Source organism: Melospiza georgiana, chromosome 6 (assembly GCF_028018845.1).
Source record: "Melospiza georgiana isolate bMelGeo1 chromosome 6, bMelGeo1.pri, whole genome shotgun sequence".
NCBI lineage: Eukaryota > Metazoa > Chordata > Aves > Passeriformes > Passerellidae > Melospiza > Melospiza georgiana.
In genome coordinates this window covers 29,610,405-29,629,676 of record NC_080435.1, presented here as the reverse complement: position 1 = coordinate 29,629,676, position 19,272 = coordinate 29,610,405, and the positions used below count along the sequence as shown (strand labels likewise).

Here is a 19,272-nt window from a genome sequence, read left to right as displayed (position 1 = left end):
CCCTGCTTGGGGCCTGTGCATATACAACATAATTTAAGCAGTTGAATAATTGTTTAGATTTCTCTTTTTTTAGCATGGAAAGCCTGTATGAAGTGGGGATGACAACACCTTTCTGAACATTTCTGTCCTAAATATTTATTTGGGCAACAACATCTAGTAAAAACAAAGATCATGATCCACCTCAAGTGGATTCAGGCAAGAGCACTCTCTGTAAATCAGGCAGAAAAAGAGATGTCTGAACTTTGAAAAAGAACAAAGTACAGCTGCTCCACAATCTGAAACACTGTGGGTAACTGCAAAGTAATTCCTGTTCAGCTCTCCTGAATCCTGGGATTTAAAAGCACTTTTCCCAAGTGTGTGAAACTCATTATCAATGGGAAAAACTATAGCTGCTGCTACTCACAGACCTGCAGCAGGGCAACAGCACACAGGCACAGAAAGTTAGGAAATGCAGAATTTGAGCCCCAGGCATAGAGTATTAGGAAATACTTATAATGTAAATACAAATTTTTGGGTGGCTTTGTTTAGGAGATAATCATTATTTTATAATGCCCTTCACTTTTCTGTGCATTTACCAACATTTCATTTGATATCCCTTCACTCCCTGAGTTTTCTGACCAGCTGACCTATTTTAACTATGTAGTTTAAACCAAACTTCAGGCTTGAACTACCTGATAAAAATGCTTTTAGAAATTATGTTATCAAGTTCTTAGTGCAACAAGTGGTATAAAATCTGCTATAACAGGATGGTTTGTCTTGGAATGGGCAGTGAAGACCATCCCGCTCCAACCCCCCTTCCATGGGTGGGTACCATCACCAGACCAGGCTGCTCAGAACACCCCAGGGATGGAGTCTATGGACTCCCCTGTTCCATAGAGCTGCTGGTTTTGCTTTTTCCAAGCTCCAAAGGGCATCCCAGAGCAGCTTTTCCATTCCCTGGACGTGAGACTTGCCCCAGGGACCGAGCACCGCTGGCACATCAATCTGTGCAGCCCACAGGACATGAGCTGCCTCCTCAAGAAACAGCTCCAGATGGGGAAAAAAGCTTTTAATCCTTGACCATGGAAAGAAATACCGGTCCCTAGAAAGAGGAAAGCTCAAGATACAACAGTTTGAAGGCTGGAGAAGATGCAATAATCAATCTGCCTTTGGAGGCAGTCAACCTCTCTAATTAACATAACATCCTTACCAGCAGTTACTGAAAATAACAACAAAACTCTCTGCTCACTGAATTTACAAAGTTTTCTGTGATTTGGATTCAGTTCCTGCATCTGCTTGGACTCATTAACACCAAAGAGCCACAAAAACTAAGTGCTCATCACAGAAAAAGGCTCCTGAGAATGCTCACAGCACTGCATCAAACACTGGGTGTTCAAAAAAAACCAAATATAAAGCTGAAGGAAGGCATTGCAATATATTGATTGCATTTTTCATTTAAATCTTTTATTCTACACAATCTGGGGTGAATGTTCTCCTTCACCTTCATATTTTTATTGCTTATGATTGCTCCTTTCTGGGATTGCCAGTGGGCTGCAGAGGTGGTGAGGGCGACTGAGGCCTCTGGGAAGAAGCAAGCCCTAGGAAATAGATGGGGTTTTGCTTTGTGATCCTCAGAACCCAAAACTTGGTGTTTAGTGCCCTGGAATGTTCCATCATGTTTCAGTCTGCAGGCGTGGATGGTCCCATGAAAACAGCTTGGACATTCTGCTTCCCAAATATGTGCAGCTTCCCATCTGTGTGCATAAATACTGGGAAAAACCACTCTGGCATTCCAGGTCCAATCCCCATTTTAACAACATATTCCACTGTCAGAAGTTCAGCCCAGGCCACGTCCAGGCTAATTTTCAGACACCTCTTCAAATATTTCAACCCTTATAAAATGATGGTACAGAGCTCAGATACTTTAATACATACAAGACACAAATTCAGACATGCAGGCATTTGCTGTGTTTGCTAAATACCAACATCTGCTCCAGCTCCAACAATGACACTGCTGCAGGAACAGGAAAAAAACCCACTAATCATCTCAATTAAGAGATTAGGAAATACTACACGTCATGGTCTAGCACCTTTCTGGATGTCAGTCCAAATCAGAACATCATTAGTTAGTTCCCAGCACCTTCTTTGGAACCCATACATCCAACAGCCAAAAAACAGCCTTGCTCTTGAAAATCCATGAAAATATTCTGTATCAGCACAGATAGGAAGGAAGGAAGGAAGCTGCCTGAAAAAAGCAAGTGGTACCACAACTTAGGAGAAATAATTGTAGATGTACTGGCAGCAATAAAACACTGAGGAAATATGACCTAGGCATGATTCAGGAACCAAATAACAAGAGCAGCAAAAAGCTTAACAATCGATCAGTACTCACAGCTCTGAAAAATGCACATTTTCAGCTTTGGATGGAGCAACGCAAGGCTTGAGGTACAACAGCACCCGAGCAGAGCTGCTGGCTGTGGTTAATGCAAGGCTTTTGTCAGGGCTCAAATTGGCTGGAATGGTCCTGCCCAGCCCCATCTGGAGCCCATCTCACCCAGAATGGCCCTGCCCAGCTCACCTGGAGCCCTTTTCACCCTGCTCATGCTGTAGGACACTGCTGAGGTCTCATCCCTGTGGGATCCCATCAGCTCCTGCCTTTCCCAGCCCTGGCTGCTCCCAAACAAACACATTTCTTTCACCACCTCAAATTGCCATTGCTGTTCCGGCATCAGGAGAACCTTTTTACAGCATAGAGCAGAGGTCAGAAGGATTAAGGAGCATTTCTTTGGGCAATCCTATAGTGGAAGATGCCTGGCTAATTAGGGGAACCTATTAAATCCCATCTGTTGTTTCATTTGGCAGTGCAACCAGGACTGTGCTTGGAAACCTTGTGGGTTTCCATGCTTGCTTCTATTAGGTATAACTCAAAATACAGAATAGCACAGAAACCAAAATAATAGCTGAAATATGGTTTGTTCTCTCCTCTCAAGAGACACAAATCAGTTCAACCATCAGAAATTTTCAGAAGTAGGTAGTGGTCTGAATGCCCTTATTTCTGGCTGCCCAAAAATAAGACCATTTAAAAAGCACTTTTTCTGCATGAATTCAAAAGTAAATCTGCTTACAGCCACTGCATTTGGCTTAGGAACTGAGTTGTCCAGCACCAGCAATCAACTCTGGCAACATTGTCTTGTAAAATAGGGCAAAGAGCAGCAAATTATTACAATTCCTACTTGCTCACATTTTCTACATATTTCAAAGACATAAAAATGCTTATCCTCCATTAAATTCTGAGAAACAGAAAATATTGTACCAGCCATACAAAACCAGTTTTACCTTCCAACCTATGAAATAATCCTATCATTTTTTAGGGATGTTCACAAGTAAAAGGCACCAAAATAACAATTTCTTCTTGCAGATCCTCAGAAGAATTCAACTTTGTTCCTCTCATTTACTCAGATCCTTATAACATTTTTGTCCTTAGTTTTGAGATCTAGGAGTCCTGAATAAATAACATTGCTTACAAATAGCTAACAGAAATAAACATACACAGAAATAAATGCTGGAGTATAAATTGCCGTACAATTCCTCTACTGCACTCTCTGCAGGATAGATTCTTGCTAAAGTAACATTTATCTGAGCTTGTCATCTGGCACAGAATAAAACAAAATTATGCCCTTTAAACATTGAATTAAAAATATTTTCTATTTCTTCCCTGTGATCAAACCATATTTTCCTTCTCTGTGTGTATCTGCATCTTATATTTAAGAAAGACTTGAACAGAAAAATATTATTTCTTAGCTTCTTAACCTGAAAACATGCAAGAAGATATGTGCTTTAAAATAATGCCTTGCCATTTTGAATGCAAAGAGGGATCATCTTCCTTCATGCTTGAGACCTGAAAAATAAATTCTTAAATTCCTAAGGAATTCAGGGCAAGTTGAGGGCATCTTTAAAATACGGACCCACTAATGAAACAGAAGGTGTTTAACCTGAAATACAGTGTGGGGAACATGTAGCTTGCATGTGATTGTATTTTTTTCCAAAGCACATCATGGGAGCATCCCTCCTCTACTGCAAAATTCTGCACCAAAATCATACCAACATAAACACAAACAAGCACAATGAATTTTCTCCTTGGCTCTCCTGCATGGCAGGGCCAGCACTGCCTACTATTGACACAAGAAACCCTGCAAGGCATTGGAGCCCAAGGCAGCACACCTGAAACCCAAAGAGAAGGACAGGAGTGATGCTGAACAGGTCTCAGCTGGTTTTCTGAATGGAAAACTACCATTCATGTCCAGGAGGACAGTTCCACATTCAGCATATATCAACCCTTTATAATAAGTGTTAGGACTAAGTAACTAATAAAAATAATGTTAAAAAAAACCCAACAAAATAAACATACAAAAAAAACCCAACCACAAGAAAAAAAAACACCCAAACTTATTTTATTCTGATTGCTAAGAACAGAAGAAAAGCATGTATCTAAAATTAAAGATGCCTTTGACATAGCTCACTGACTCCATCCATCCTCCTCCCTTACTCTGAACACAAATGCCCTAGGAGCAAGAGATTAAAAACAGAGACCAAAATCTCTCTTGAATATGTTCTGTCCCTTCCTACACTCCTTTGTGCAACATCTGTAAAACCTCCTCCACCACAGTGTCTTTTTTGACCTTAAGAAAATCACTTGTTCCTCAATGCAGAGGAAGCATTTCACAGCCCAGCTTCTTTTGAAATGAATGGGATTCAGGTACTGAAAAGCACATTTTGTGAAGGCAGATGCAAGACCTTTTACAGATTAGGAACTGGCAAACTGGAATCTTTGAGGCCTCCCTGTCTGGGAAGGCTGCATGGTATTGCCAAGCAAAAAATCCAAATTTTGCACTCAACAGGATACTTGTGTTAGGAGTGATGCCTTGTGCAGGCTGCCCTGGAGCAGGGGCTGGACAGAGCTACAGAATACAGCAGGGATTGATTCAAAGCATCTCCTCCATGGATCCACCTTGGGCAGCACCAGAGCCCAGCCAGGGCTGCACCCAAGATGACCCAAAATGGCCCCAAAATGCACGAGCGCTCCCGGGCTCTCTCCCTGGGATCAGTTCTGCTCCATTTGCACCTTGCAGTTCATTGTCCCATTCCAGCTTTAGCCCAGGCACTCCCACCCTGCTTGTTTTTCTCTCTGCAGCCCACGGGGTTTGTGCTCTGGGGCTGAGATTGGGATCATTTGTCCTTGGTGCCCAGCTGGAGCAGGAATTGTTTTGTCTCCCTGCTCTGTGCACAGAGCTCACCATCCCTGAATGTGGAGCTCAGACCCACACACTAAAGCAGCACAGAATGGGGAAAATATAAAATCTAAACCTGAGGCATCATTTGCTCCCATGGATTTACCAGACAGGCTGAAAACCTCCAGGAGCCCGTGGCAGCCCAGCACAGGGAGAACCTTCCCATGGCCCAGCTGAGCCCAGGGATCCTGGGAGAGCAACAAGGCACGGACCCCTCCCTGGAGCTGCAGACCAGTTCACCCAGTGTGCCCCCAGCTTGGTTTTACTGGCAGCACCATAAATGCACAAATGGAGGGCATAAAAGGAGTTTTTTACTTACTTTCCCTCAATTTGTGTGTTTTATGAGCTTTTTTTTCTGTGATGTAAGCTTTCTCTTCTTGCTGTCTTATATACTTATGTATTTCTTTTCCAAAGGGCCTGTTGCAGAAAAAGGGCTCAAGGCACATTATAATTATATAGAAAAGGATTAAAAATAAGAATTAATTCAACCATCTCAGTATATAATGCTTTAATGATTTTTCCTTTAGAATGTGGAATCCTGACGACACAGTAAGCATGGCAGGGATATGGGGAGTTCCTGGGTTTCAGGTACAAAACATTTATCCACTGTAACCCAGAATTGATCTGCCAATCACTTTTTCCACATTAGATGGTCCCTGTGGAAATTAAAGATGCTCATTCTTACAAAAGTGCCAACTTCTCTATAAGTATTTGTTTCAAATGGAGGTGCAAAAATATGATAAATCTGTCAACTAGACCTTATTCTCTGCAAAATCTGATGCATGTAATCATTCAGCTATAGCAAGAGGAAAGTGTATAACCTGCCCCATGTCTACTGAAGTTATTCTGTTATTTAGGTTATTTAAAGATAAGAAAAATACATAACTTACACGCTGGATGCCATAGTTGGGGAGGTTTCAATATTTGTTTTTATTTCTTACTGTCTCATGTAGATTAATTAAATGTTAAAAACAATGTTTATTTATTTAATAAATTTAAATAAGTTTTAATCTATTTAATAAACGTAAAGTATTTATAACTGGGCTCAATGACAGTAAAAAGTAATAAAGAACCAGTAAAAAATAGAGGAAGCCAGCAACAAAATGGATAAATTATATTTCATTTGAGTATTATCTATAAATTTAAAGATTATGCTAAAAATTTATTGGTATTCAGCATGAGTTTTATGTATCCAGGATGGCCAGAAAGACAGATTTCATTTTTCAATGCTGTGCAAGAAAGACTTTTCAGGAACTAGCTACAAATGGAACAGACTTTCTGATATTTAGCTGGTTTCCCCAAGCACATTTATCCTACACTTATGCATAAATATGAAGTAACTCATGTTCTTGGGCAGCTCAGCACTGAATTTTCAAATCCCAAGTCAAATGACTCTCAACACCTGACAGCAAATTTGACAGCAATGTTCCATGTCAGGAGTTACACTCCAACACCCTTCCTTCAAGGTTATGGCCTGATCCCAAACTCTTTCCACGCCAGCACTATGGAAACCATTGTCACATTCCAAAGCTTTACAGGCTGAAAACATGCTCAAATCCTAGTTTTTATGACCACAAGGATGCCTATCAGCATCCCCAAACACCAAGGACACTATTTCCATGAATTAGATGTAATCAGGATCACATTGGGGATTTTTATCCCCTGGATCTCCCAGATTTATTCTGCATTACACGAACACCACAGAGGTGGATTCCACACATGAAAGGCTATGTAAGCAGAAGAATTTTCCTTCAAAATAAAAAACAAATTATATTTTCCTTCAAATACAAACAAATTGTATTTTCCATCAAATGGAATTAGCCTCTTGTGGAATCAATTCAGAAATCGTAACTGAACACTAAAAACTTTCACTCTAATTGGGTTACACATTTCTTCTGGCATCAAGTTTAGCATCCAGGCTGATGTTTTCAAGGAACCAATGTAACATCAAAAATGTAATAAAGAAAAAAAATATGGATCTTATTAAATTAAAGCCAGCCATTAAATCCAGTGCTTCAGCTGGCAAAACTCTCTCCTTATGAGTCTGGCCTTGGCACTTAAGAGATCTATAAAAATACCTAGGAAATTCTTTAAATGAATGCCAGCACACTGTTAACTATCAGACTATATTTGAAATCGGATTTGGTGCTGCTGTGTTTCCATGAATTCTAATGGAACTCCTCCAAATTTTTTCACCACTTCAAGCAAACCTGAAATATCTCATTTTGCATTATTTTTAGCTAAAATGTATGTCAATGTGAAATCATTTGAACTACATTAGTAGAACTAAAATGATCCCCAGTGTAAATCCATTCACACCAGCTACATCAGGAATGCATTTCACCACTAGAATTTAAAAATGTAAAATGCCCAAATCACAATAAAATTATTTTTCTGAGAGGTGTCAGCATCACTAGGAAAGGTCTGACAGAATCAGGAGCAGTAATTTGGAGCCATAACAGTGCCATTAAAGGGTTTCTCTGGCACAAAATTTCAACCAAAGTAATACTTAACACAAATTTCTATTTCTTAAAGCACTTGGGATCTTTGGGTTTTAGCATGTTAGTGGTAGGACTTTGGCATGATAAAACTATATTGTGACTGGACCAACAGATAGCTGAAAAATCAAATTACAAACCCAAGTAGAGCTATTTGCTTCCACTCCGGAATGCACAATTCCTTCTGTGATTCAGAATGCTGACAGCACAGCCTAGCACTGAGCTCCATAGATCCTATTTATCATGACCAAGTGTTTATTCACTGCAGGAGGCTCCAGCATTACCTGAGGACACACCCAGAACATTGCTCTGCCAACTGCTAGGAGCCCCTGCAGTCAGAGCCTCTCCTTCTGAGAGCAAGGAACTGCTCTGAAAACAGCCCAGCATGGACACTGCACACTTGTTTAAATGAACAGTTGAGTGCTTGAAGAAGTTAAGATTACTTTTTTTTTTTTTTAACAGTCATGTATCAAGGAAACAGAGCAAAAAACCAGTTTGATATTAATAGCAATCACTATTCGTTTGTGTTACTTATAGAAGACAAAACCAGCAGAGGCTGTAATGAAGAACAGAACTGTAAATGAAATTGATGCTGTAACAAACTGCATCTTCGAGCACTCCTGAACAGGAGTTTGTCAGCATCTGGTCTCAGCTGTTTATTAAAGCACTCCCCTCATGCTGAGCTCCCTGGCTACATCACGAATGCATTTTCAAAGTGATTCAAAGAGTTTTCTCCTTTCCATCAGAGGTCTGAAATCCCACCTCTTACGAACCACCTCCCCTTCCAACCAGTCAATGCTGCAAACACATAGAACTTATTTTCCTTAAGTTCTTTATTCACCTGCTCAGTGTTTCTTTCACTCCTAGCTCGTTGCCATGGTCCCAGGCACTAAATGCTCCCTGGTATCAGACAGAACCAGGACCAAGCCATTCAGCAAGAGAACCCTCATGCCCTTTAGGCCATTAACTATCTGTGAAAGAAATACTTCAGTTACAGGTTTTATAGAACACTCATCCTCGCTGCTGATATTGACTCTGTGGAAAAAAATATTTAGCATGTTGAACTCAGGTCAGCTGGAGTGAAATGTAACATTAAATTTTGGCAAATGCCTATGTATAAAATCACTGAGTCACTTCACTCAAAGCGCAGCTGGGATTGACACCACCACAATAAAAAGGAGCTCTCTTTAATGCTTCACATCAAAAATACAGTGAAGCCTGCTCAGTGTTTTTAAATTAGGAATCAGACACTTAAACACACATTTTGAAGCAGGGCTCAGCACAACGCAGTCTTTTGTGTGTTGTCTTTTTTTTTTTATTTTTCTGCAATGCAAAAGAAGACAAGCAGAGAAACTTTTCGAAGAGACTCACAGAAAAACTATGAAGGCAAAACCCAACCATTAAAGAGAAGCCTGTGTCTGCAACTCTGTTTGGTGCCACTGGATTCAGCAAACAAGGCCTATCATGTGTAATATCATGGATGCCCAATTCAGAGTGCATCTGTTGTTGCTGTAAGTCAGTCACCAACAAGTTCTCCCTGCAAAAAACTCTCCATCTCCACTCAACTTTAAATGAACATTGCAAACTACTGTCATTCTGTGGTGTTGGTAAGTCCTTTTTCCTTCCATAACAGCCTGTCCCAGACCTTAAAGTGCATATGCCAATTTGGTTCAAGTTTTATAATCTGGAATGTTCCACAGTGCCTCTTCAAAAACAGTGACGGATTAATTGTGCCTTCCCTCGGTAATGGCAAGTCTGAAAAAGCCTTGTTCTGAATCTATTATTTATGTTGTATGCAGCAATATCTCACCTATCTCGTTCTGGACTCTGGAATATACTGCAGGCCAGCTAATCCTTACCTACCTGAACCTCCTAGGAAGGGCGGTGGGAGGTTTTGACACATAGCAAAACATAGCTGGCCTGAAAATCAGGGAAGAGAAACCATGGAATGCTTTCACAAGGACTCCATGGGACCCAATGTGTTCCTTTTGAAACCGCAAATGCCTGGTTTAGATCTTAAATGTTGCTTCAAATATACATGGGTGAAAGCTGTAATCAAGGGGAATTGCAGCACCAACAATAGCACATTATTAAAAGTCAGCCATCCTCAATTGTCAGCACTGTAACAACTGAGTATCTTATTATTTCTACCTGCTCCTCCCATACACCAAATTTCCTCAATACTGACAAAGTGCATGTACTAATCGTAGACTCTGAATGCTAAATTAAGCAGAAAAAGAAAAAAAAAAAAAAAGATATAAATTAGGTTGGTATTTCTTGAGGGCATCAGCAGAAAACACCGATTTCAAATAATTTTGATTAGAAAATTTTACTTCACAATCCTTTTCCAGATCACAGATATTCATAACCAAAAAGTGTATGGAATTGATGTCATGTCAGCTGTTTTGCCATCAGCATCACAGAGGAAGAAGAAACAATAAAATATTATGCAGAATTCACTCTCCCAATGATTGTCATTGAACTATTACATTAGTAAACATTCACAGTATGAAGTCTCTTTCGATATATCTCCAGCATATAAAGTAGTGCAAAAAAGCATTCCAGTCATTTTGCCTTTGCAGTCAGACCAGGTTTAACAATTCTCTTACTTCATTTCTTTCATTATTAGACAACAAATGCTGCAATGCCTCCAAAGAGAGTTATAAAAATAAACAATTTCTGGAGGGTCAACAGCCTTTCCAAAGTAAATTTCCAGTTAAAAACAAGCATTATAGATTTCAAGAAAAAAAAAATTTAGATCTATCTTCTGTAGAATATCTTTTTACAATAAATTTACCATTTGAAAAACAATGACTATGGTATCCAATGATTTATGGTAGCTGCTATTAAAGCACTGATAAATAGATAAATGACTACCAAACTTCATTGTTTCTTACATAGTAAATACCTCTGAATGCCAACTTTTACCACAGAGCTGTTATTAGTGATGTCGACAGTTCATGCACCCACTTTAAAACTGACTTGGTTTTAATAAATTTTTCAGCCTCATGTGCAAAACACTTGCATTCTAATAAAAATATAAAGTCTGAAAATTTATCAGATCTAGCAATCCTTTCCTCAAGTTGTAACACTTACTTGATATGTAATACATGTTCAGCAATGCTTTTTATTTGTATTTAACCATTAAATGGCATACTACTGTATGCTGCAGACTCTTGTTTGCATATTTCGTTATTTTCACTGCACTCTTTAATGCATAAATATATTTGGAAACGCTCAAAACTACACATCAGTTTCCACAGAATTTGAATTTACACAGTTTTTCTTCTCTGACTCACTGCTATTCCCCGTGTCCTGACTTTTAGTCTCCTTTACACAAAGAGATTCTTTAACTCCTTCTTCCATCTCCAAATACTCTGATTTATCCTCTGTGGACGAAGATGATGCGCTCCTAAATTTCTTCAGTAAATTTGTAGGGAGGTAAGGGCAACTGACAGCATTTTGCATCATCTGCGTGTGCTCTTCGTTCTCAGTTTCTCTGTGGTAGAAATAGTTAAAATTGGAGACAATCACTGGCACTGGTAAAGCAATGGTTAACACTCCTGCAATGGCACACAGGGACCCGACTATCTTCCCGCCCACGGTTATGGGTTTCATGTCCCCATAACCGACCGTAGTCATGGTCACTACGGCCCACCAAAAGGCATCTGGGATGCTTTGAAAATGGGTGGCAGGCTCGTCAGCTTCTGCAAAGTAAACAGCACTGGAAAACAAAATGACTCCGATAAAAAGGAAGAAGATGAGGAGGCCAAGTTCCCTCATGCTGGCCCTGAGCGTGTGACCCAGGATCTGCAAACCCTTGGAGTGCCTGGAGAGCTTGAAGATGCGAAACACCCTGACCAGACGGATGATCCTCAGGATGGCAAAGGACATGGCCTGCTGGCTGCCCTGCTCCTGCGCCAGGTCCGTGCCCAGGGTGATGAAGTAAGGCAAGATGGACACAATGTCTATGATGTTCATGACGTTCTTGAAGAAGTGTGCTTTGCTGGGACACGCAAAGCAGCGCACTGTAAACTCGAAGGAGAACCAGATGATGCACACGGTCTCTACAATGAAAAAAGGGTCATTGAAGATGGTGTGCTCCCCGGCGTCCAGGCGGAGAGACTCGTTGGAAAGTCCCTTCCCTAAGCTCAGGGACATGACAAATTCCTTGTCATCTCTGAACTCTGGTAAAGTCTCCAGACAAAAGATGACGATGGAGATCAAAATGACCAAGACAGAGACAATGGCGATGCCTCTGGCTGGACTGGAGCTTTCCGGGTACTCAAACAGCAGCCACACCTGCCTCTTAAACTCATTCTCCGGCAAAACCTTTTCCTCTTCCTCTTTGACAAAACCTTCATCCTCCCTGAACTTGAGCATGGCCTCCTCCCCAAGCTGGTAGAACTTTACCTCCTCAGAGAAGATGTCAAAGGGCACATTGACCGGCCTCTTCAGCCGGCCACCGCTCTGGTAGTAGTACAGGATGGCGTCAAAGCTGGGCCGGTTCCTGTCGAAGAAGTACTCGTTCCTGAGAGGATCAAAGTACCTGCCCCTCTTGGCTGGGTCCCCCAGCAGCGTCTCCGGGAACTGAGCCAAGGTCTTCAGCTGGGTCTCAAAGCGCAGCCCCGATACGTTGATCACCACGCGCTCGCAGCACTCGTACTCGCTGTAGCGCACGGAGCTGTAACCCCCGGGGCCTCCCCCGTCATCGGGCGGCTGGTCCGAGTAGGAAAACTCATCCTCCCCATAGTCATCGCTGTAGTAGAGCTTCCCTTCCTCCTCGTCGTCTTCATCCTCATCTTCGTCCTCCTCCTCCTCCTCGCTCAAGTCCTTCAGTATCCTCTCCTCGGAACCACTGAGCGGCAGCAGCTCGGAGCAGGGGAAGGAGGCCCCACACTCCCTGCTGCCCAGGTGGTGGCTCCTCTTCTTGCCCTTCTTCCTCCTCTTGCCGCTCTGCCGGCGGGGCAGGCTGCCTGAGCGCGAGGAGGAGGCCCCGCGGGCCTGCTCCTGGTGGTAGTGGTGGTAGGGCCCCCCTCCGCCCGCCGCCCCACCTTCCACCGCTGCCGTGGCCGCCGCCACGGCCGCCGCCGCCGCTGCCCGGGACTGGGCCAGGCGCTCCCGCTCGCGGGCCCGCGCCTGGGCCGCGTAGCCGTAGGGCATGTGGGTGTTGCAGCCGGAGCTGTCGGCGCTCACCATGGCCACCTCCATCCTGCAAGTCTTGTTTTGGTTTGTGGGCGCTCGCCCTGACGAGGTTTTGCGCTATTTACAGTGTGACTTTGGCAGCCGGGAAGTTCAAAGCCATCAGCGTTCGGAGGGCGGTCACCTGCGCGTCGAGCGGGGAAACGTGGTGGTAGCGCTGAATCTGTACTTTGGAAAACCACAGAGCCACATCTTCCTGTTCTCTGGAAGGTTTGACACAAACTACTGTTTAGCTAATGAGAAAAGATGAAATTCTCAGATTGGGCCAGAGAACAGCTGAGACCTTGTTCTTCCATCCACCAAGCCCCTTTATTTTCATTTATCTCCCGCAGCCATCACAGCTGTACCTGATCAGAATCATGACTGCCTCACAGGCTACAAAGGCTGCATTCCTCAGGGGAAAGAAAAAAAAAAAGCAAACCAAAGGGTACCTGTTCTCCACAGATGGTTTTAGCTCATCATTGAAACCAAATGCAAATAGTCTCTTTCCTCATTATTTGTTCCTGGTAATGCTTTGGCCTAGCACACTTACTGTTTAATGTCATTTCTTGGAGAGCTGAAGTTAATTCCAGCCATTCACTTCATTTACACAGTGAGGAGGTCTTTGCAAATCCTTTCTTCAGCCTGTCAACAATGTCTCAAACCTGGGAGCAGCACCCAGGGCATCAGCAGCAGCGGTAAGAGGAGGAGGAGGCGATGGAGGAGGAGGAGGAGGAGGAGATGAAGACTGAGAAACTGGCTCTGAGGTCCCCATAGGACACAAGGGAGTGGATGGGTCACCCTTTGGTTATGGTCATGCAGAAGAAGCACTTAACCTGAGGCACATGCACAAACACACAAAAATAAAAACAAAAAGGGAAAAGATTGGATTGTTTTCCTAAAAGGTCACACCGATCAAATGAAACTGTGTCATCTATTACCATGGCATTCAAATCTTCTGCTGCCCACACTATTCACACTTCTACATTACACACACACCCACATCACATGCACAGAGATTTTGAACGACTCCGTGGGTAAGGATGTGGGTGGGTATGTCACATATATATAGAGACAGATACAAAATCCCCACCCATATAAGCACTTGCATCCATACACAAACATATGCATGCTCCTAAAACACCAACACACATAAACACCAATAAAAATACTGCAACACACAGTGCATTCAGGTCTTTGAGCACATACGTAAGAGATACACCTACATATATCTTCACGAAACATTAAAGAATAAATGTATCTAGACAAAGAGCTTCTGTTGTATTTGCAGAATCAGGTGTGGGAATGTTACATTTTAATCTACAGAATCGTGTTTCGATCACAATGAACATCTCGCTGGATTTAATTTGAGAACGGGCACGTACAATGCTCAGCCAAGTGAAAACACCGTGATATGTCAAGAAAACAACTGCAGGTGCACTGAAGCAACATCTACATGCAAGCACACACACCAAAAAATACACAGCCCCTCACACCCCCCTTTGAAACAGAAACCTCATCTATAGCCACATCTATTAATACACGAGAGGTGAACACGAACTATTAAATGACGCTATTTTTGAAACCGTACCTACGTGCCATGCAGAAGAAGACCCTAAAAACGCCGTTATACTTACTGATCCTAGGCAGAGAAATAGCAGCGCTTCTCCCGCTGGTGTGAGCGCCGGGTGACAGCGGTGCCGAGGGGCTGTGCCGGCTGATCCACACTCGCAGGTGCCTGCGGTCAGTGCGCACCACAGGTTGGCCACTTATTTCTGCCCCTTCCAGCCGGGTGCCGGGGCAGCGAGCCGGGGCTGGGCGCACCGGGCACCGCCGCAGCCGCTCCCGCTCGCCGCGGCATTGGCCACAAGGCAACAACGAGTGAGGCTCTCGTCCCCACGGGGAAAACGAAGGCGCTGTGCGTGTGCTGGTCGTGTGTGCTTGTCGTGTGCAGGGGCAGGTGCGATCGCCGCTCTCCGCAAGCCCGGTTCTGGCGGCAGGTCTGTCAGTAAATAAATCAGCGCTGGCTAATCCGTGCGCGGAGCCGGGCTCCGGCGGGGCTGCCTGCGAGCGGCGCCTGCCCCCGCCGCGTCCGGGGCTCCGCCGGCTGCCGCCCGCTCCATCCACTTGTTGGGTGGTCCCAGCCCGGGGGGACGCGGCCGAGGAGCCACCGGCCGGAGCGCGGAGAGCGGACCTGGCGGCCGAGGCAGCCGGGAGGTGATGGGAGCCGGGAGATGGGAGGCGGGAGCGGGGCCAGCCCGCGGCACCGCGCCCCCGGCGCTCCGAGCCGGCCCTGTTGCTCCGGAGCCGCCGCCCGCCGCCGCTGCCACCGCCGCTCCCGGCCCGCCGCCGGCCCCTGGCGGCCGCCGCCCGCACTGCGCCGCGCACGGCTCGGCACGGATCGGATCGGATCGGATCGGCTCGGCACGGATCGGATCGGCTGCTGCCCCCGCCTCGCCCGCCGCGCCCTGCTAACGCCGCAGTGATCGCAGTCGCTGTGCCCGCGCTGTCCGCCCGGAGCGATGCTGCCAAGCCAAGCCAAGCCCGGCCTCTGCTCCCCTGGGCGTGCCCTGAAGGAAGCGAAACGCTTGTGTTGAGGGTCGCTCGGGTCCGGGTTCCGATAAATTCCAACAGATTGCAAAGCCGAGCCCGGATGAGGTTTCCCACAAGGAGAGGAGAGGTGGCCGCAGCTGCGCGCCGCTGCCTCGCCCGGCCCCGAGCCCCCCGGCTGGACGAGCCAGCATTGCCTCTGCTCCTGCAGCCCCCTCGCAAATGAAGCCAAATCAACTCTCAGCCCTAATTCTGCCCCTGAACAGAAAGCCGGTCCTAGTTCATGGCTGGAGGGTGTGTTTGGCAGAGTTAACACCTCTAATGGCTGCACGGATTCCCTCTCCCAGCTGCAGCACGAGCAGGGCATAGACTGCCTGCTCCTTCTGCACCTAGAGAATTGCAGCTGTGGCACATTCCACTCTCTGCAAGGGATGGCTGTGAAAATGCAGCTTGGCCATATTTGACACTGCACCTCCAACTCTGCTGTGGACACTCCTGCTTCCCCTGAAGGAAAAAAAAAAAAAAAAAAAAAAAAAAAAGACTGAATCGAGAAGAAATCAAAGGCAGCGCTCACACCAGACACTTTGTCTCAAGGTGTTTGCAGCTGGAGGCAAATCCAGCATGCACAGCAAGTGGGTTGGGCATTTCTTTAATTGCCGAGGTCCTCCTCCACAGAGAAACCTCGAGAGCCTGGTGGCTATTTGCCTTCAGATCCCCAGCAACACAACCCACATCATCCATGTGGGTCATGATGCATCTGTGCCTCTACAGCCTACAGCAGTGACTGCCCATTCCCTCCGTCCCACTCAGGTCAGTGGATGACCTGTGAGTGCGTAGGGGAGCATGGGGGATCAGCCAGATAAACATGCTGGATGCCAGGCCCCAAGTCTTGCCAGCAGTACTGTGAAACATATAAATAGCACCTAGAGCTAGCTGGTTTTTTCAGCCATCACAATACTGCAGGTTCCTCAGTCAATATAAAGTGAAAAACATAGATAAATCACTAATGTCATCCCGAACGCCATTAAAATGTGATGTCTTCTCTCAGCACAAAAGCGGTCCAAAATTTGGGTGCTTTTGGATGCAGTTAAACATCCATCAATTCATTTCCAATACCAAAACCCAGATTCTTCTGTAACCTGGCACAGGAGCATACCAAAGTCATGGATCAAAACACTGCCATCATTTCAGCACAAGGACATGTATGAAGCTATAAAAACACCAGAGTTATCATAGGTAAACTTATTGGCTCATTAGGAGCACCTAGACTCACTCCTTCATCAGTAAAGTTGAATTCTAGGGGCATTTTCAGTCCCTTCATTCTCTAACAAGTCTTTTTTTGCTTTTTATCAATAGGATTTGAACACCCTTTTATTTCTTTTTTGAGCTGTTTCAAGGACTTGGGGCCAAAATATAATGGCTTATTTAGTTTTTAATTCTCTTTTAAAATCTCAGATGCATTGTCTTGTCATTATCTCATGAATGTTAAAATGAAAAATTCAGTGGACATCTGAGTGAAAAAGACAAGTAGAAACAGACCAATCATTTTGGTATTCCTTTTTGAGCACTGTTATTCTTTCTGGTTCTAATAGCTAAAGCATGTTCTTGAGCAGAGGTAAATAAACTCTGGTGTATGATTCTATACACACATAACTGACAACGGGAGAAGCAGAATAGCTTTTTTGTGCCTTTTAAAATCCATTCTGATGTAATAGGGATCATGTAACCACATGCAATTCAATCTAGTTCAAAAGTCTTACTTGATCCAATTTTCAACTGATTTAAAAGCAAAAAACAATCTTAAAGTACTTGCAGATGAATACTGTGACTCATTTCATTCAGCTTTGTATTTTCACAGTGTTCAAAGAGCAATATTTATTTAAGAGCCATTACATTTTCTCTGCTCCTTCACATTGTTAAGGGATACTATTATTGGTAGAACAAAGAGAGAATACCTACACATCACTATCTTTGATAGAAATGTTACATTTTAGTAAAGGATCTCTAAGGAATGCTGCCACACAGATTTGTCCTGTTTTACAGTGATGTAGGTGAGAAATATGCATCACTGCTTAGCTATGAAAAAATGCACAACCATTTAATACATTTCCATGCAAAGGGAACATGAGGTTTACAAAGTTCCATTTATGTTTCTGTGCCCAATATTAATTTATGCTGCAATTCACACTGGCAGGGTCTGGCCTCAGTCCAGGCCTCACCTCCCTGCTGTAATCTTTGCAGTGAATAAAACTGAACTACAGCTCTGTACTTACTGCACTTCCAGACCATGAATTATTCTCCTTCCCTTTCAACCTTCTCATTTTGCTCCTCTGCTCTTTCCTATGCTTGCTTCATTGTTATTTATTTCTATTCACCTCTCAAGGCAACACATCCATCTGTAAGATCATCCCTACGAGATCAAGGGCTCCTTTCTAAACAAGCAAAATGTTGTAGCAATGGGAACTCAGGATAACCAGCTAAAAAAGGCTGTGGTCACTACAGCATTTCTGGAACATGATTCAGAACTTGCATTTCCACCCCCTCTCAGCTGTTTGCAGTGCTAGAGACCCCTGAGGTACCAAAGTAGCAATGAATTCTTGCCTCCACAAATAAGTTTTGTCTCCCAGCGGTTGTATCACTTCAGAAAGTTCATATTTTATTCATATTTTACTAACTAGGCTCTGTAAGACTCCCCTGTCAAAGAATCTGGCTCAAGTACTCTTCTTTTGAATATGACTGGCAGTATTTAATGAGACACTTGGCAGACTGAAATACAGCCTTATCCTCAGTCAGTTCTTCCACACAACCTGTATGAAAAGCACATCTGTTCATTCCTTGTGCTTCAGCAGGCTGACCCAAGGAAGCTGATGCTCCAAAGAACAGCAGCCCTTTCATATTTTCTCAGGAAAGTTTGCAAAACCATGGCCATTCACCACTGAGTTTAGGATGAACAGCAGTAAAAACTGATGGTATTTTTACTTGGAGAGTGATTTCTCCTACCAGAGTATGGATTTACTCAGAAAACAGGATAAAAATAATACATATGTTCTATTTTTGGGCCTGAATATTTCTCCATTCATTCTGAGCAGACAGGGACTCATCTCCAGTCTATTCTGAAAAATGACAATAGCAGAAAAAAAAATAAGGATAGTCTGGAGAGAAAGCTTCTAAATGAGGAACCAGATTTCCAAGATACCCACAGGCACATCAATCATAATGCTGACATCCTTTTTCTGTCCAGTATAACAGGGGTTATTTATCACTTTTTTTTTTCTTCCCCCCCTAATAATTTGGTTTTAGCTGAAATGGAAGAGCCTGGATCATGCACAGTGCCTTGTTACAGATATGCCAAGTAGTAGTGGGAAGGGTGGATCTGCAGTCTGGAAACTGTTATTTTAATTAAATCATGAAGGAGATGAATTAGTTTCACAGAATTACTTAAATTACCATGTCATTGGATTAGCTCTATTTCTGCATTTAACAATAAATGTATTATTCTGAATACCCAGTTTTCCAACTATGCTTACAGAAAGTGCAATGATTACAAAACTTGAAAATATCAGATGCTGTTAAAAGTCGCTGTTTGCATATATTTTTGTCCAGATCAGAAAACATTATGAGGGCGTAGTAGACTTATTTCCCCCTGGGATTTTATAAGGACTATTCTGGAGAAATATCAGACAGTAGGACAATAATTAATGTAAATCTGCATTATGAAGTTAACCATGACTTGAGGAACAACTGTAAAGAAACATCTGTATGACAAGATATTGTCA

General features: G+C 43.6%; 1 protein-coding gene across 1 annotated transcript; it reads right to left on the bottom strand.

The window, feature by feature from the left end:
- Positions 1 to 10,075: 10,075 nt before the first annotated feature.
- KCNA4 (potassium voltage-gated channel subfamily A member 4) lies at positions 10,076 to 15,027 on the bottom strand. Its single transcript, XM_058026808.1, has 2 exons — positions 14,584 to 15,027; positions 10,076 to 13,782 (listed from the first exon to the last, which is right to left on the bottom strand). Exon 2 carries the CDS (start codon positions 12,974 to 12,976, stop codon positions 11,009 to 11,011), a length of 1,968 nt encoding a protein of 655 aa, XP_057882791.1. The 5' UTR covers positions 12,977 to 13,782; positions 14,584 to 15,027; the 3' UTR covers positions 10,076 to 11,008.
- Positions 15,028 to 19,272: the final 4,245 nt, after the last annotated feature.